At 51.6% G+C, this 17,177-nt stretch overlaps 6 protein-coding genes across 6 annotated transcripts; 4 read left to right on the top strand and 2 right to left on the bottom strand.

The window, feature by feature from the left end:
• Positions 1 to 2,473: 2,473 nt before the first annotated feature.
• On the top strand, positions 2,474 to 6,101 carry nca-1 (calcium P-type ATPase-1). Its single transcript, XM_959389.3, has 3 exons — positions 2,474 to 2,935; positions 3,019 to 5,800; positions 5,864 to 6,101. The coding sequence occupies exons 1-3, from the start codon at positions 2,818 to 2,820 to the stop codon at positions 5,955 to 5,957; spliced, it is 2,994 nt and encodes a 997-aa protein (XP_964482.3). The 5' UTR covers positions 2,474 to 2,817; the 3' UTR covers positions 5,958 to 6,101.
• pcb-3 (proteosome catalytic beta-3) lies at positions 5,960 to 7,567 on the bottom strand. The gene is made up of 4 exons (XM_959388.3): positions 7,202 to 7,567; positions 7,091 to 7,109; positions 6,532 to 6,983; positions 5,960 to 6,412 (listed from the first exon to the last, which is right to left on the bottom strand). Exons 1-4 carry the CDS (start codon positions 7,202 to 7,204, stop codon positions 6,269 to 6,271), a joined length of 618 nt encoding a protein of 205 aa, XP_964481.3. The 5' UTR covers positions 7,205 to 7,567; the 3' UTR covers positions 5,960 to 6,268.
• Positions 7,568 to 7,723: 156 nt separating this feature from the next.
• Positions 7,724 to 10,269, top strand: NCU03303 (hypothetical protein). The gene is made up of 2 exons (XM_959387.3): positions 7,724 to 8,432; positions 8,496 to 10,269. The coding sequence occupies exons 1-2, from the start codon at positions 8,296 to 8,298 to the stop codon at positions 9,949 to 9,951; spliced, it is 1,593 nt and encodes a 530-aa protein (XP_964480.1). The 5' UTR covers positions 7,724 to 8,295; the 3' UTR covers positions 9,952 to 10,269.
• NCU03302 (60S ribosomal protein L36) lies at positions 9,858 to 11,417 on the bottom strand. The gene is made up of 3 exons (XM_959386.3): positions 11,235 to 11,417; positions 10,928 to 11,028; positions 9,858 to 10,636 (listed from the first exon to the last, which is right to left on the bottom strand). Exons 1-3 carry the CDS (start codon positions 11,283 to 11,285, stop codon positions 10,474 to 10,476), a joined length of 315 nt encoding a protein of 104 aa, XP_964479.1. The 5' UTR covers positions 11,286 to 11,417; the 3' UTR covers positions 9,858 to 10,473.
• Positions 11,418 to 13,130: 1,713 nt separating this feature from the next.
• Positions 13,131 to 14,254, top strand: NCU10507 (hypothetical protein). The gene is made up of 2 exons (XM_001728313.2): positions 13,131 to 13,710; positions 13,781 to 14,254. Exons 1-2 carry the CDS (start codon positions 13,316 to 13,318, stop codon positions 13,938 to 13,940), a joined length of 555 nt encoding a protein of 184 aa, XP_001728365.2. The 5' UTR covers positions 13,131 to 13,315; the 3' UTR covers positions 13,941 to 14,254.
• A 111-nt stretch (positions 14,255 to 14,365) lies between these two features.
• NCU10506 (triacylglycerol lipase FGL2) lies at positions 14,366 to 16,721 on the top strand. The gene has a single exon (XM_001728314.2). The coding sequence runs from the start codon at positions 14,867 to 14,869 to the stop codon at positions 16,394 to 16,396; it is 1,530 nt and encodes a 509-aa protein (XP_001728366.2). The 5' UTR covers positions 14,366 to 14,866; the 3' UTR covers positions 16,397 to 16,721.
• Positions 16,722 to 17,177: the final 456 nt, after the last annotated feature.

The raw sequence follows: 17,177 nt of genomic DNA, 5'->3' as shown, positions 1-17,177 counted from the left end.
TATCGTATCACATTCGCCAAACTTAAGCCTCTTCTTCCAACGGCTCAGTGGGCTGTCAAACACAACCAGATCGGAAGGGCCCTAATGAAAAGCCGCAGGCGTCGTCTACATACATATAATGTACACATATCATCCGATATTGGTGATGATCTTCATGTGCTCAAGTACCGCACTGTTTCTTGTTAGGCAGTTGTTCTTCGCGATTAAACTGATGTCGTTCTCGCCCCTGTAGTCAAACTTGACCATCGAAACGTACAGTGGCCGCCATAAAAAAACGCCCCGTTCAAAATCCATGCATTTCCCTGGCCACTACCACCTTTCTTCCTAAGTACACCACAACCACAAATCTTAGTAAAAATGGCCAAAACTTGGTTATCAGGTACTTAAGATGATAAGGAATAAAAGGGTCTAATTCAATATTTAGTGTACCACCCTTTGGCAGCTATAACCGCCTGCACCCGGTTTGGTACCGAATCTATCAGCTTATCTACTACCTCTATTTCCAAGTCTAACCAAACCTTCGTTGCTGTATCAATGAGCAAATCCAATGTCTTATCATTCCGAGATATGGTTGATAAATCTGGGAACCCCTTTACTATCCCTTCCTTTAGTAAACTCTATAGATTTTCGATAGGGTTGAGGTTAGGTGAATAAGGTGGCTATGTTAGAAGCTCAAACCTCATCTCCTCGAACTATTCTATTACCAACTTTGACTTGTGAATAGGAGTATTGTCTTGCATAAAGATAAGCCCCGGTTCCATTAGCTTAGGAAGCTCTTCCTCAAGAATTTCCTTATAAACTCGGGCAGTTACTCTATTCCTTTTAGCGTCGGGGTCTCCGGGGCAAACTACCAACTTACTCTTTACCCTATACCGAATTGCACCCCAAAACATTTGGGATAGACGGCTGTTCTTGTGCTTGGCTTGGATATAAGGGGTATCTATAGTTAAAGAGTCTAAAAAGAACGAAAAGTATTAATATTTGGAAGAGAAAAGGAGAGATAAAAGAGGTGTATTGTTTACTCTTAGGGCGGAAAACCCAAAGCCTTTTTCTACCTCTTCCTTTCTCTATAGTAAACTTATTTGAGAAGACTATAGTCCTCTAAAAGGATATATCTTTATCCTCGTGCTCAAGGGCCCAAGCATATCGAATACTAGCTATATCAGCGGAAAGATATAGGCGAGTGACAGCGAGGTGGTGTTTGATACCCTCTTTCTTCAGGTAGTTGGAAAGACAGGTCTTCCCGACATGGGGGGCTGCGATTTTCCTCAAACTTTCGAACTGAATAAAAGGATCTTTGGCAACTTCTCGCAGAATCGCTCTCCTATCTCTCTCATTTATCTTCGGTGGTCGTCCACGGCCTGGTCTTGAGACCCCCCAATCTTGGAGTCGGAAGCGCTTCACTACGCCTTTCACGTGCTCGGGCGTCACTCCTTCATGCACAGCGATGGCTCGAAGCGAGAGCCCATTGGAATACCTCGCTACAATCCGGTTCCTCCGACGAGGAGTTGAATGCTTAAATTTTGCTTTTTTGATGGGGGACGATGGAATGACGGCCATTTGAATTATTGGTGTTGAAAAAGGGAAGTTGGGAAATCGGGCTCAAATGCGGGGTTTTGAGGGTGCGGGGCGTTTATTTGTGGCACCAATTGTATTTCCAGATATGGAAGGAAAGAGGCATGATAATGACAGTTTGAACTAGAGGTAGAGGGTTAAACAAAACCCAAAGTACCCACCCCGAACCTCTCGCTCCTCTTCACCCCATACCTTCGTTGCTGGAGGTATGGGCGCCCTGCTCTCAGCTGCATCTCCAAAGTCCAAACGATGACAAAGAGAGCATGGTGAACAAAGAGCTGTAACTCTTGTCTTGTCTTCAGAGTCAATGTCTCGGCTAGCGCGGAGCCAAGTTCACCTTGGACACCGTCAACTGTCAACACTGCCCACCGCCAATATCTCTGACGTTGGCCCGTCTTTAAGCAATTACCGGTCGATTGTCGAAACTCTCGTCTTGTTCCCCGGTAATTATGATCTTGAGATCCTGTGACGGCATTGAGATGCAGGGCGGTCGGTGCCACTTGCTGGGCTGGGCTGGTTGAGGCTGGGAGCAACGGGAGAAGGAATGTGGGGCAGTTCCGCATCGCTTGGCGATTTCGATTAGGGAGGCTCCGGCTGGAGGTTGGTCCACCAGGATCCACCTGAGAGCGGGGCCCGGGCCCGGAGGAGGAAGGTGCTGGATCCATTTCGCTGGGGGAGGATCGGACTTGCCCTGTCAGTGCCCCTGTTTCGTCTCTGGTGTGGACAGCGAACAGCACCAGTGGCCAGTGGGGGACTGGACCTGGGAGTGACCTACCCCTCCCAGCTACCTACGCCGTTGTACAGCATCTGAGCCGCCGCAGGGGCATTCCGGGCGGTTGAACCACAGTCGAGTGAGAAACGTGTCGTGCAGAAGAGAGGCGACTTTTGTAGAACTGGACACGTCGCAGCACAAACATGTACCCCGGTCAATGGTACCCCATATCAAGGCTGAATAATTCCAGACCATCATTTTAGATCCCGATCACCAAAAGGCAACCTCTTCGTCGAGGCTAGCTAGAATCTTCTTCTCTTGCTCTGATTCCATGATACTTTTGGAAGCGTGTTTTTTTACCGTTTCCTATTGAAGGCCTTGTTCTTGAAGACCGTGAACTTTAGCTCCAAGACTGCTACTAGGGACTTTCCAATCTTGCGTTGAAGCTCTCTGGAGCCTTCACTTTTCGCTTTCCGCCATAAAGCGCCGTTACGCTTTGCTTTTCGCAACTTCCAACAACATTTGTGAATATGGAGGCGGCGTTTGCAAAGCCCGTCGATGAGGTCCTCAGCACCTTTGGTGTCGACCCTACCACCGGTCTAAGTGACGAGCAAGTAGCTCAGTCCAGGGCTAAGTACGGTAGAAATGGTATGCGCTTTCTCTACAGGATTCTTTGAATTCAGCTTCGTTATTCTATCAATGGCCTTTGCTAACCGTTCTGCCTGCCTCAGCCATTCCAGAGGAACCTCCGACACCCATCTGGGAGCTTATCTTGGAACAATTCAAAGACCAGCTGGTCCTCATCCTTCTGGGCTCTGCCGCCATCTCGTTCGTACTCGCGCTCTTCGAAGACGAGGGCGGCTGGAGCGCCTTCGTCGACCCCGCCGTCATCATAACGATCCTAGTTCTCAACGCTGTTGTCGGAGTGTCCCAGGAAAGCAGTGCCGAGAAGGCGATTGCTGCTTTGCAAGAGTATTCGGCCAACGAGGCCAACGTGGTGCGCAATGGGCAGATTACTCGTATCAAGGCCGAGGATCTTGTGCCAGGCGATGTCGTTGACATTGCTGTTGGTGCTCGCGTCCCTGCTGACTGCAGATTGATCTCGATTGAGAGTAACAGCTTTGCTGTGGACCAGGCCATCTTGACCGGAGAAAGCGAGAGCGTCGGGAAAGACTTCCAGGCCGTTGTTAGCGACGACAAGGCTGTCTTGCAGGACCAGGTCAATATGCTGTTTTCGGGCACAACTGTTGTCACTGGTCACGCCAAAGCCGTCGTTGTCTTGACTGGCTCCAATACAGCTATCGGCGACATTCACGAGAGCATCACCGCCCAGATCTCCGAGCCTACCCCCTTGAAGCAAAAGCTCAATGACTTCGGAGACCAGCTCGCCAAGGTTATCACTGTCATCTGCGTTCTCGTCTGGCTCATCAACATCCCTAATTTCGCCGACCCTAGCCATGGAAACTGGACCAAGGGTGCCATTTACTACCTCAAGATCGCCGTTTCCCTTGGCGTTGCGGCCATCCCCGAGGGTCTTGCGGTCGTCATCACCACCTGCCTTGCCCTTGGAACTCGCAAGATGGCAGCTAAGAACGCCGTGGTGAGAAGTCTTCCGTCTGTTGAGACCCTGGGCAGTTGCAGCGTCATTTGCTCTGACAAGACCGGCACTTTGACCACCAACCAAATGAGCGTTAACAAAATCGTCCATTTCAACCAAGATGGTACTGATCTGGAGGAGCTGGATGTTGAGGGAACTACCTTTGAACCCAAGGGTGCTATCATGTCGCAGGGCAAGAAGGTTACCGACCTTGCTCAAAACTCCGCTACCATTCTTCAGTTGACCGAAGTTGCCGCTCTCTGCAACGATGCCCGCCTTGACTACCATCCCTCTACCGGCACTTTCTCGAACGTGGGCGAAGCTACCGAAGGCGCCCTCCGCGTTTTGACCGAGAAGATCGGCCCCTGCGCCCCCTCTGATTGTCCTCCCAAGGATCGCGTTCACTACGCTAGCTCCTGGTACGAGAAGCAGTATCAGCGTCTTGCCACCTACGAGTTTTCGCGTGACCGCAAGAGCATGTCTGTCTTGGTTGAGCGTGATGGACAGCAGAAGCTTCTCGTTAAGGGAGCCCCTGAATCGCTCATCGAACGCTGTACTCACGCTCTCCTCGGTCCCGATGGCAAGAAGGTACCTTTGGACAGTAACATGTCCGAACTCCTCATGAAGGAGGTTGTTGAGTATGGCAACCGCGGTCTGCGTGTGATCGCACTGGCTAGTCTGGACAACGTTGCTGGTAACCCTCTTCTTCACACCGCCAAGTCTACCGCCGAATATGCCTCTCTCGAACAGAACCTTACTCTCATCGGTCTCGTCGGCATGCTTGACCCTCCGCGTCCTGAAGTTGCTGCTTCTATCAAGAAGTGCAAGGATGCAGGTATTCGCGTTGTCGTGATTACCGGTGATAACCGCAACACCGCTGAGAGCATCTGCCGTCAGATCGGTGTCTTTGGATCTAACGAGGATTTAACTGGCAAGAGCTACACTGGTCGCGAATTCGATAACCTTACCCCTAGTGAACAGCTCGAGGCCGCCAAGACTGCTTCTCTGTTCTCTCGCGTGGAGCCTACTCACAAGTCTAAGCTGGTTGATCTCCTCCAGTCTCTCGGTGAGGTCGTTGCTATGACTGGCGACGGTGTCAACGATGCTCCTGCTCTGAAGAAGGCTGATATTGGTGTTGCTATGGGTTCCGGTACCGACGTGTCGAAGCTCGCTGCTGACATGGTGCTTGCTGATGATAACTTTGCCACTATCGAAGTCGCCATCGAGGAAGGCCGCGCCATCTACAACAACACCCAGCAGTTCATCCGCTACCTCATCTCTTCGAACATCGGTGAGGTCGTCTCTATCTTTTTGACGGCCGCTCTCGGTATGCCTGAGGCTCTCATCCCGGTTCAGCTTCTATGGGTGAACTTGGTCACCGACGGTCTCCCCGCTACCGCCTTGTCCTTCAACCCCCCTGACCACGATATCATGCGTCGCAACCCCAGAAAGCGTGACGAGGCTCTCATCGGCGGATGGCTCTTCTTCCGTTATCTGGTCATTGGTACCTATGTCGGTCTCGCCACGGTCGCCGGTTACGCTTGGTGGTTCATGTTCTACTCGGAGGGTCCTCAGATCAGCTTCTACCAGCTATCTCACTTCCATCGCTGCTCTACCGAGTTCCCTGAGATTGGCTGCGCCATGTTCTCGAACGACATGGCCAAGGCCGGTTCGACCGTCTCGCTCTCCATCTTGGTCGTCATTGAGATGTTCAATGCCATGAACGCCCTCTCTTCCAGCGAGTCTCTCTTGACGCTCCCTGTTTGGAAGAACATGATGCTCGTCTATGCTATCGGTCTGTCCATGGCCTTGCACTTCGCCCTTCTCTACACTCCCATCCTTCAGACCCTCTTTTCGATTCTCCCCATGAACTGGGCAGAGTGGAAAGCCGTGATCGTCATCAGTGCACCAGTTGTGTAAGTCCCTAGATCCGTCTTCCATGTGATACTTTTTGAACAGTACGCTAATACTTTGTCTAGGCTTCTTGACGAACTTCTCAAGGCCGTGGAACGCAAGTACTTTGTACAGAGCACCCCCAGCTCGACGTCCTCAGATAAGAAGAAGGATCTCTAGGTTTTTTGGTGGTAGTTAGACTTGACCTGGTCTGATAGTTTTAGATCTAGACGTAAACAACTCCTCTTGTCTATATAGATAGAACATATACATAGCGGATTACACCATGCATAATCTGTGACGGCATTGTCGTCTTGACATCAGTTCTACCCGTTTTGACAAGCACAGCTGGCCTATCCGCTTGCCAGTTTGTCATGTTGCAAATGTATTTGTTCTATAGAGCCCAAGGGTACCGATAATCCACTAGCGCGTATGCGACTTGAATACTCTTGGCCCAGATTCATCATCATCATTATGCCCAAACGTCCTGTTTAATCCTGTCGTCCCTTCAATAGCCTTTTGGTGACCTTGTCCTTCTCGATAATGTAAACATGGGCGCCCCAGCCTGACAAGGCATCTCTGTCGACGGCGTTAAGAAGAGCCTGTGATATGGTCTCGAAGAGGTCCTCGGGTCCCTGGTAGGTAATTGTCATCGTCAGTACCACGCTCTCACTATGACAACCCAACACACAAAAACAGCCAAAACGAGTGGTTTTAATGGAAGGTCGGGTTGGGGTTCGCAAAGATTACATACCAAATTCGGCTCCCACAAGTTCTCGCACATGCCAAACAACTGCTCCGTCGCCGTTCCGCTCACAATGAAGTCCTTCGCGAAATCGATGCATCCAATGCTGTCAAAGCCGCAGATGAACGGCTCGCCCGTCTTGGGATCCAGGCCAGCAACAACGGGACTGACAAAATAGGGCCCAAAGCGGCGCTCGTACAGGCTGCTGGACACGAGGTTGGCGAACGTCCGGGGTGCAATGTTGCGCTCCTCCCGAAGTCGGTACATGTTCACCTTGTACCGAAACAGGTCCGATACGGTCGACACGTCCGTCGCCAGACCGGTAAGTCCAAGGAAGACGTCGCCGTACTGGAAGATCTTGGGAAAGTTGTTGGAGACTGTCAACGCCTGAAGGCCGAGGCGCAGGTCGCACGCGATAGCTACACAGTCTTTTCCGACCATGGCGACAGCAGCGCCGCCGTCTGTGGAGAGTGAGGAAGAGCGGCGGTTAGTTAAGGTGCGCGATGATGATATGCCTTTCAAGGTGGAGGGGTCAAGATAGACAGGATCGGGTATCGGAATATCGTACTTATCGAGAAGGGGGACGACTGTTTGATGGCATCATTGTTAGCTTCAAATCTTGTTGGTCTGCCTCGCAGATAGGTTTAGTTGAAGTGTCGTAGTGGTCAGGCAGGCTTACCATCTTGTGCCTGGGATGTGATGCAAGTGGTGATAGTTGCTTGCTCGGATGACGAAGTGATGTTCGGCGATGGGGCTGGTACGTTTGCTGCAGTGTGGTCCAAGTAGGATGGACTGTTCGTCTTCGCCGTGAGGGGTATTCGCGATGTGATGGTGATGTTTGGTGAGAGTAGTTAGAAAGCTTGCCGTTTCCGTTGTCAAGCTCACCTTCGAACGGGCAAGGGAAGCTCCAGTTGACGAGACGGACAGGCCCGGGCAAGGCAACACGCAGCTGGCGCGGCTGGCTGGGCGGAGGACTAGATGGAGGTGGTGTCCACTAACAAGGGTGCCTGGCAGGGCAGGTTCTGCTGGGTGCTAGGTGCCTCTGTATGGCCAAGTACAGGTAACCTCCAAGGTACTCTACCACGGTATGTGGCTGCCACTGCACGGGGCATGCGATGCTAGGATTTGGTTTGTAGCAGTCTGTACCTTAGGTGGCAGGAGCTACCCATTCGGCTGTTTCTCCCCTTCCCCGTTGCTGGGTGGATGCCCGGTGTTGCCATCAAACGTACTGCGTAATTGCCCCTCCTGATCTTACAAGATGCCCGTCGGCCGTGGAAGCTCTCGGAAAGCTCACTATACATCTTGTGTACTCCACGAAACGACGGTGACCCGAAGACACGACACTCACTCGCCGCCTCATATCACTTCCATCGATACTTTCAGTGCTCTTATTACCATCTGATAAAGCACATATCAGGCTTTCCTTCATCCAATTTCGTCTCAACCCGAACTCTTACTTCTATAACCCCTCCTTGCTGTGGACTGATATTTGTCAATTACGCTACGCGGGGTTGCCTGAAGAACAGCCGCCAAACATAACATCCACAAGCAACTATACTACGTAACCACTCCTTGTAAGGACTCCATCGTCTCAGCTTCACAAGGACAGCGTCAATACAAAACAAAGTCTCAGCCTTCTCGTACCACTTGAACGATAAAACTTCACAGCGAGACCGACCTTCATACCAAATTTGTTGCGCCAGCTCAACGCTAGAAGCAACAACGTTCACGTCTTCTCTCACTATCCCCCACAATCATAGTCAAACCGCCAGTATGTCGGCGCACGTTGAAGTGCTCTCTACGGACTTGAGAAGGACGAAAATCAAAGTCACGCCCGGAACCTACATGGTCGATGTTCTGGGGGAAGCTTGTCAAAAGTTCAACCTCAACAGTGACAAGTACCAACTTAAGTGAGAACGAACGCCCCATGATCCCTGGTTGCCAAAACGTGTTGAACTGACACTTGCATATAGGCACAAACAGAAGCTGATCGACCTGTCTGGTCCCTTCCGGACGTCAGGTCTCGTGTCTGGCGCCAAGCTCGAACTTGTGCAAAAGTCTAAGAGCGCAGCAGTTGTGTCGATAGCCCTCGATGTCAACGGTCAGCGGTACACGAAGAAGCTATCCAGTGACATGACGCTGTGGCAGGTCATGCGGCAGTTCGAGGTTGCGGAGAAAGGGTTAAACCTGACCGGCAGAGGCACGCCTAAGAGCAGTACTGGCCCTCAGGGAACCAGCGGTCAGTTATACTTCGAGGCGCCAGTGGTGAGCATCATGGGCAGGGAGTACACTTCGATGGAGGATCTACAGAAGACGCTGTCCCATTGTGGCATTAATTCTGGCAGCATCGTTCTGCGGGTTTCCTTCCGCGAAACCGAGAAGACCCTGTATGAGGCGATGCAGGATATCGGCCAATATCTCAAAGAAGTGGAATCAGATCAACCGAAGACACAGGCAGACGAGCCTTCAGCTCCAGTGACTGGGTCAGCGCCGGCGATACAGGAACCTACAGAAGATCTTACTCTAGCTGCTGGGCCGAAGCCCATCAAGGAGAGTACGTTAGCAGAGCCAGAACTACAGACGGGCTCCGTAGAGGGAACCAACGCCGCGGCCCCGGTCGCCCCTGCCCCGGAGCCAGTCCCGAGGACCGATCCGATGGACATCGTCGATGAGGTAGTCGCTCCTTCTGCCATTCCTCCTACAGAGACCACGACCACTATCAGCGAACCCAGCGACCCCCTCGTGCCTACGGGCGTCTTCAATGCCCCGTCCTCTACCACTCCCATCGCTGCCCAAATTCAAGTAGACGAATCTGTGTACGAGCCCACCATCGCCCATGCTCAGCTACGGCAACAACAGCTACTGCAACGGGCGCAAAACCAACGGCTCAAGTCCGATGCCGAACTTGCGGCTGATGCGGCCGAGGAAGCAGCTCGGCTCGCCAAGGTCACGCGGGTTGATATCAAGATCCGTTTCCCGGACCAGACATCGGCGCAGTGGACAGTTGCCCCGGAGCACACAGGCGCTTTCCTATACCAGGCCGTCAAGGGAGTCATGACCCATCCTGACCAGCCTTTCCGCCTCATCCTCCCCGGCACGCATCCAGTCGTTGCGGTTCAAGATGGTAACAAGAGGCTAGTGGCGGACTATAAGCTTCGGGGTAGGGCACTGTTGAATCTTGTATGGGATGATGCGGCGTCGCAGGAGGCGCGCGAGGCGCCTTTTTTGAAGGGCAGTGTGGCTAGCCGAGCGCAGGAGGTAGTGGTACCAGATGTCTCACAGGAGGAGGGTGAAGAGGAGAAGGATGTCCAAGCTGGACAGTCGTCATCGAGCGGCCAAGAGGTGAAGCGAAAGGGTGATCATGGTCTGGATTCCGATGCTGTCAAGAAGAAGTTGGGAAAATTGTTCAAGCTGCCTGGTAGGAAATGAGCAGCTCCCGACAACCTTGAGTTGGATGACACCTTCATTGTATGCTTCCAATTCATAGAAACTTTTTGGTGGCCATCATCGGTATCGTTGGGCGTTGGCTGAGAGGTAAATGTACAAGAAAATGATTGGATGGTACACTAGATAATATGCCAGAGCTTCTCTATGCACCGTCGAATTTGGCAGCAAAACCCTGACAAAGTGCAGTGGGCATCCAATATCCTACAATCATGGCACCCAGCAGGGTTAACGTTGACAAATGTGAAGTCACACAGTCCGAAAATGGGAAGTAGTTTGTTCGTGATCAAGCATCTTGCCATTCAAGCTGTTGTCATTTCGTTTCTATTCCCCGAGACCAGCTATTTCGTAGCCATTCCATAGGGGGAAAGCGCGCTTAGATAGGATCCATAACATAACGAACCAACGTCACGCCGAACAATGCCAGAGAAAAGACAAGAGGCAGAAATCCTTTTTGGTATTTTTAATCACACTCTCCAAGCAGTCCATCGATTGGGATTAACCAATTTAGTGACCGGCACGGCGAGCCTCAGCGATGACACGCTGGAGGTCCTCAACCTTCGCCTTAGCACGGCCGAAGGTACCGAGCCTCTTCTTGGCGAGCTTACGGGCACGCTTGTCCTTGGAGTTGCGGAGCAACTCAATGACGCGGCGCTCGTAGGGAGCAAGGCTGTAGTGTAGAAGCCCAAGGTTAGTGTGAGTTCGTTCAAGCGGATATCTGCACATTTGCGCCCCAGCAGGTCCCTCCTCAAACCCGATCAAGCGTACGGTCCAATACTTCCAATGATGGTTGCGATGTCTTGCAGAAACAGGTACACATTTGTATGTCCAGAATCCACCCAACGAACCATCATCTTCCATCAGTCGAACTGTTGTAGGTATGCTTGATCGAGGTTGTCGAGATAACTGCTGCTTGGCGCGAATGATTCGAATTGACAAAGTTGAAATTGGTAAAACGTACCCAGCAACCTCCTGGACGATGCTGCGAACGAAAGCAGTGCGCTTGCTCAGGTGACCCTTGGTGCGGGAAACACGGGGCTTGGAGACACGAGCAGTGGTCTTCTGTATTTGGGTAAAGGAGTAGAGTCCCGGTTAGCAATCACGGTTCCTTTCTTCGTTTCTCGAACAATCGTTCGGCGTAATGAGGTGGTGTTTGGGGTTGTTGAAAACAAGAGGGTAAATGCAGTGTCCATCGTCTGCGATAGCCCTGATTTCCCTTTTTGTTTTCAGGAAGGCAACGCAGAGATCCTCCACGAGGTGAGACGTACGTGACCCTTCTTGAGGCCAACGGCGAGGCCGGTCTTGGATTCAGCAGCCATTTTGATGGTTGGTTGGAGAGGTGATTCCGAAAAGGGTGGTTGTCGGATGCTCGAAATCGTCGGCTGAACGTCGAAGGGACTTGGGAGAATAAAAGTTCGCGACTGATTTTTGAAGTACCCGCCCGAAAAGTGGGAAATGTTCTGTGGGTGTGGCTGGTATGCGGGGGGAAATGGTCGCGTTTTGTGGCTGGTGCAATTGTCGCATGTGGCTTATGTAAGTCGAAGCGAAAACACCATTCTTCCGTGCCAACACAGCGCTACTCAACTTTCAACTCTTACCCTTCTCTCAGTGACACCATCGATCTCTTCCTGGTTACGACTCAGTATCAACACCACAATGCATCAATAACTACTCCTCAACCGCAAGGGTAATCTTTGTAACCTCCAGCGTGACACTCGCCCTATCCCTCTGCACTGCCCTGTCCCATGTCGAGAGGACTCTTCGACAGCCAGCTTGTTCATACAAAGAAGACGAAGACCGTTGCCTCGCCATCTTGTTATTTCGAGACAGACAGAACTAGGAATACTAGTTCTTTTTGTCATTTCCGAGGTACCACCCCAAGACCATTACACTCGGCAAAGGCAAACACCTGCCCGGACTCAAAACCCCTTCGCAAGTTTCACTTTCGGTGTCACGATGTCGGCACGACGGATGTATACGAGATATCGTCGGACAGTGTTCCGAACTCAAAATATGGAGAGCTTCGTGCCAGAAATATTATCCGGAGCCGCCCAGCCTCGTTGGGACAGTGTTTGTGCGGTCCGTATTCTTCTATCATTCACGCCCGGAGGTTGTTTGGGTCCACGGCCAACTGGAAAAGGCTCTTTCAAAGAGCATGTTTATGAAGTCCGAAAACGGTTCGGGTTAGCTACCCGAGCTCAGTTTCCCATGGGCGGTTCTGACCTTGTGTTCACTGCATGGTGTGCGCAGTGCGCACCATACATAGATCGCAAGGACGGGTCGTATTGAAGCGGTAACGCAGATGCTCTGTCACCCCGGACCAACTCTCGGGTTGTGGAGTAGATGCTGGATAACGCACGCAAGCCCGCCAGTTGTGATAGATGGAGCAGTCGTAGACTCGTAGGACGGGTAGGCTATGGCGCCGCCAACGGTTTGGGAGCACCAATAGCCGAAACTATGTTCTTCTCGCGGCATTCCTTCGTTCTCGGTATTTCTTGGACTTCCACCATGACGAATTTCGAATACTGAGGTCTTGCGCCAAGCATGGTACTTTCAGTGCTGTCGAGAAGCGTTTTAGCCGATGAACTCCCGTTGGCAGGGTCAGTAGGCAACATGCTTGACGAGCTCGAACTCCCTTGATGTCCCGGGGATATCGTGGCATACGCATACTTCAAACACGCCAGACTAAGAATCTGCCAAGATTTTCCGAGGCCGTGCAAAGGAGAGAAACGGAAGACCGATCTCAACCGAGCATAATACCGAATATCTCGGCATGCTGTGTATCAACTAGCTTGACTGAAGCTGATGTGCGGGCATGTACACGTATTGAGACTTGATCCGTCTTGTCCGGATCACGGCAGCCAGATCTGCGCCGGATACTTCCAATCATTGCCCACCTCAGTACTTTATGTCCTGCCAGATTTGCAGATCGGATAGCCACTTCTGAGTACGCCGTAAGTGCTCTTTGACTGTCACCGGTGTGTGTGACCTTACAGGTATCCTCATTGCCGAATGCTGTGTGGATTGGATCTTCAGGTAGGTGTACCGGTGTGAAGACGATCTACCTCACAGCATTCCGTTCCCTGCACCGTTCCATACCGTTCCATACTGCGTATGCCTGAGTAACGGGGCAGGGCAAAACAGCGATGGATTTGCTCTTCCTGCCTTTGTAGAGGCATGAGCTCATTCATTCATTCCCGAACTATTTTAGTTTCTGACATTGCTCCTTCCGTGTCTGCCCATCTACACGACTGCAAGCAGATATAAACCACCTCTGCATCCATCCACACGACGTAAACATCCCATTACACAGCAGGATTACTCGAATATTCAACTTCACACCGCCAACATGCTTATGATGAACCTGCATGCCCTCGTGGCTCTTATTCCTCTTGTGGCTTCTCTGCCCTCGATGCCCTCGATGCCCTCATTTAGGAATAAACTCAAGTCTCTCTCCTCACACGATGACCAATGCCCGTTCCCAGAATCCTACAAGATCACGTCGCTCCAGGTCTGGACACCAAAGAATAACAATACCCATCCAATTGTCGTCGATTTTCAGTACGCAGACAACGAGACAAAGATCGAAACGTCTTGTTACTACAATGGAACCCAGCCAAACGCAGGACCAGAGGGCTTGGCCCCCAGATATGCTTGCGAAAACCCAACCGTGCAATTCCAGTGGGTCCAAAAGACGAGCATGCTCTCTATCATCGAGCTGGCATGCCCCAATACAGCAGAGTCGTAAGTTTTCCATCGGAACACTTGTGGTACTTATCATCACTATCAGATCCGACTCTGACAAAGAAAGTAGGGGCTTCATGGCCGTGGACCAGTTCACCCCCAGGCTCAGCTGCGTCGATACAAGTAACACTACCGCGTTCGGAGAAGGGTCGCAATGCTTTTCTCTAGATTTTGCCATCCTCAGAAATTTCACTGCTCTCGACCCCATCGCACCCCCAGGAGGAAATTAGATCCCGGGGAGAGAAACGGATTCGGAGACAAGGGCAATCACAGGTGCCTATGAAGAATGGGATAAAGTACAGGCGGTAATCGGTGAGCAATGAATGGGATACGGGTAACGATAGTCAATGAGGAATGAAAGCACATGAATATCAAACCGGGTCCAAGGTGGTGGTGGTCGTCAGTAAGGGAGGGAGTGGTTCCAGGTTCCCCTTGCATGACATGACAGGAAGAGGTGTAAAGTCGAGTTAAAGTTGTTAAAAGTTCCGAGGTCTTGCGGGGTGTTGCAGCGGTGGCACTCGCTTACCCCCCTCTCGACCCCCTGTTTACCTATGCTCCCCCTCCACAACGGGCAGGCATGCAACTCCCGTCCCGTTCATCTGACCTCTGAAACCGCAGTGTAGGGGCGTCCCTGAAGCTTGGGAGCCTGGAACAAGTCAGTTCGACGTCACCACTTCCGCTTTGTATTCCTCTTCCGTTCTGCTTGCTCTACCCAAATCAATCATCACCTCCACTTCGTTTATAGAACTTCCCGTCGTGCTGCAACGTATTTGAGAATCTCTCACAATTCTACATCGCGAGTCCGCTTTCTTGTTGGAGCCCTGACCATTGAACTTTTATATCCTAGAAACTTGATCCAAGGAAAACAACAGTTGAACCCCCGCCCTATCGATCATCTACGTACGTCCTGGTCATTTTCCTCGATTCGCTCATCAGTCACTGGTCCAGTGTTGGTCACGCGGTACGTTCTCGCCGCCCGGAGACCATGTTTGGCCGACATCTTGTGCAAGAGAAGTTCTTCTAATGAAAAGCCGGCCTCTCGATCTTCCTTTCTTGGTGCTTATCCTATGCCAGCCTTCCGATATCAGTGAGTCTTAATTGGAAAGGGCCGACAGCTTTACAATCATTCAGAACATGCAACTGCTCATCTACAAGAATGCATCTAATACACCAGCTCGGTCTCTTCCTCCTTCCGTTCACATCTCACTTCGTTGAGAGAGTCTTCGCAACCCCGTTAGCCGTCCCAAGAGACCCAATTCAACAACACCCCTTAACTACACTCCACGACTATGCCCGAGAGACTGATGGAGGACCTTACGCTCACGACATCCCACGTCCGCTCCATCAACAAGGCGGCGGCGTCTCTGTTCCATTATTCGCCTCCCTCGAGCGCATGGCTCGCCTAGTGGACATCACCTATTGCGTCGGCACGACCGGCGTTTCCAAGCCCTTCTCGTGCGTATCCCGTTGCAAAGATTTCCCTTCGATGCAGCTCGAGCGGACCTGGAACACGGGCCTGCTGCTCAGCGATAGCTGCGGATACATTGCGGTCGACCACGGCGAGAGGAAGAGGGGCGGGCGGAACGGGGGCGGGACCGTGGTCATCAGCGAGCCGGCCATTATTGTGGCGTTTCGCGGGACGTATAGCATCACTAACACGATTGTTGATCTGAGCACGGTGCCGCAGGAGTACGTGCCTTATCCTGCCCCGGATGATGATGATGAGGAGGAGAGGGAGGAAGAGGAGGATAACATTGCGGGTAGGAATAGGAATGTGGGAAAAGGAAGAAGCTATAACAACGATGGAAAATGCACCAACTGCACAGTCCACATGGGCTTCCTTGCCTCCTGGCGTAACGCGCGCGACTACGTCCTTCCCGCCCTCAAAGCCGCCCGCGCCAAACACCCCGACTACCCCGTCCACCTGGTCGGACACAGCCTCGGCGGGGCCGTCGCCGCTCTCGCCGCGTTGGAGTTTCGGCTTTCGCTAGGCTGGCAAGACGTCCAGGTGACGACCTTTGGCGAACCGCGCATCGGTAACCAAGCCTTAGTGGATTATCTGGATAAGGCCTTTGGTCTTGATATTGAAGAGGACAATGACGCGCACGAAACCAGAGCCTACCGCCGCGTAACCCACGTCAACGATCCTGTCCCGCTCTTGCCCTTGACAGAATGGGGATACCGCTCGCACGCAGGCGAAGTGTATATTTCCAAGCTGAACCTGCCGCCTGCTCCCGAGGACCTGCGGTTGTGTCGGGGCGATAACGATCCGGAGTGTATGGCTGGGGCTGAGAACTCGGATGGCGGCGGATGGTTTGATGGTAGTTTGCTGGAGGTGACTGACTTGCTAGCGCTGGCGGCGGCCAAGGGGACTGATCCCTATTTTAAACATCGGGATTCTGTTGCTGTTGATGATGATGATGACGGCGACGACGGTAGCGATGCTGGTGCTGGGAATGACGGTGTTGGTATGGGCGGCGAGTCAACTGCAACAGCCCCCACGTCCAAGACAACGAGGCTGTTCCCCACCAGACTCAAGCTCTGGGAGCTCTTCTTCGCACACCGAGATTACTTTTGGAGACTGGGTTTGTGCGTCCCCGGCGGTGACCCGGCGGATTGGGGAAGGGAGAAGTATAACTTGACGCAGACGAAAGACTCTTTTGTGTTTGGTGACGGCGAGCTGTGAAAATTGCAGTAGGTACATATCATCGCCTGCCTTTTTTTCCTTTCTTGTTTCTATTTTTTGTTTCGGAAGGCGCGCATCACAAAATATGAATGACACACATATTTGTTTCTAGGGCTACGGAACGTTGTGAGCTAGTGTTTGGGCGTTAACTGGGCTTTGGGAAACTCCTCGAAAGAAACACAAACGTGTTAGGACTCCTGTAGGGTATTGCATTATCATGACAAAGGCACTTGAATGAGTTGATGGCATACATTAAGCGTTAGGTAGCAGAAGTTTTTTTTTGGTCTGAACACAATATCTCAACGAGTGAACGGGATAATATGATCTAAGATCCCAGTTGGATGATGGCCTATGTGTGAACTTATCTAGGCACCCATAGTATGGACGCCAGGGGGTCCTGTAAAATGATCCGCAGGACTGTCGCTTTTTGGACAGAATATTGATGAGGATCACAAAACTAATTGAAAAAGCAAGAGCATGCTCATCATCGCTGCCTTGGTCAAGATATACTGGGAAAAAAAAAAAGAAAAAGAAAAAAAAAAAAAAAGACATCGTTTGCGCCAATAGATGATCATGGAAAGAACCGCTTGAATTGCATATCTTCCCGGGAGCTGGGTTCGGGAAGGAGGCCGTCACCTGGAATTCTTATCGAGGACGGTTATCGTGGGACGGCCATCATCCAGCAAGATCCTTGTGGTCCATGAATTGGAAATTTGACTGGATCCTTGTGCGGTTACTGGAAGAATCTGGGGGTCCGTTTTCCCTTATTACTCCCTTGACG

This window comes from Neurospora crassa, linkage group I (genome assembly GCF_000182925.2).
Source record: "Neurospora crassa OR74A linkage group I, whole genome shotgun sequence".
NCBI classification, from domain to species: Eukaryota; Fungi; Ascomycota; class Sordariomycetes; order Sordariales; family Sordariaceae; genus Neurospora; species Neurospora crassa.
Note: the sequence above shows the minus strand (reverse complement) of the source record. Positions and strands in the feature narration are given on the sequence as shown.

What these genes read in the sequence shown, in the direction of transcription:
- nca-1 (XM_959389.3), top strand. Translation starts at nt 2,818, where the DNA reads ATGGAGGCGGCGTTTGCAAAGCCCGTCGATGAGGTCCTCAGCACCTTT. An exon ending in GGCTAAGTACGGTAGAAATG is followed by an intron (nt 2,936 to 3,018) that starts GTATGCGCTTTC and finishes TGCCTGCCTCAG; the next exon opens with CCATTCCAGAGGAACCTCCG. An exon ending in GTCATCAGTGCACCAGTTGT is followed by an intron (nt 5,801 to 5,863) that starts GTAAGTCCCTAG and finishes TACTTTGTCTAG; the next exon opens with GCTTCTTGACGAACTTCTCA.
- pcb-3 (XM_959388.3), bottom strand. An exon ending in ACTTGTGGGAGCCGAATTTG is followed by an intron (nt 6,413 to 6,531) that starts GTATGTAATCTT and finishes ATTACCTACCAG; the next exon opens with GGACCCGAGGACCTCTTCGA.
- NCU03303 (XM_959387.3), top strand. Translation starts at nt 8,296, where the DNA reads ATGTCGGCGCACGTTGAAGTGCTCTCTACGGACTTGAGAAGGACGAAA. An exon ending in AGTGACAAGTACCAACTTAA is followed by an intron (nt 8,433 to 8,495) that starts GTGAGAACGAAC and finishes ACTTGCATATAG; the next exon opens with GCACAAACAGAAGCTGATCG.
- NCU03302 (XM_959386.3), bottom strand. Translation starts at nt 11,285, where the DNA reads ATGGCTGCTGAATCCAAGACCGGCCTCGCCGTTGGCCTCAAGAAGGGT. An exon ending in TTGGCCTCAAGAAGGGTCAC is followed by an intron (nt 11,029 to 11,234) that starts GTACGTCTCACC and finishes ACCCAAATACAG; the next exon opens with AAGACCACTGCTCGTGTCTC. An exon ending in ATCGTCCAGGAGGTTGCTGG is followed by an intron (nt 10,637 to 10,927) that starts GTACGTTTTACC and finishes TCTACACTACAG; the next exon opens with CCTTGCTCCCTACGAGCGCC.
- NCU10507 (XM_001728313.2), top strand. Translation starts at nt 13,316, where the DNA reads ATGCTTATGATGAACCTGCATGCCCTCGTGGCTCTTATTCCTCTTGTG. An exon ending in TGCCCCAATACAGCAGAGTC is followed by an intron (nt 13,711 to 13,780) that starts GTAAGTTTTCCA and finishes CAAAGAAAGTAG; the next exon opens with GGGCTTCATGGCCGTGGACC.
- NCU10506 (XM_001728314.2), top strand. Translation starts at nt 14,867, where the DNA reads ATGCATCTAATACACCAGCTCGGTCTCTTCCTCCTTCCGTTCACATCT.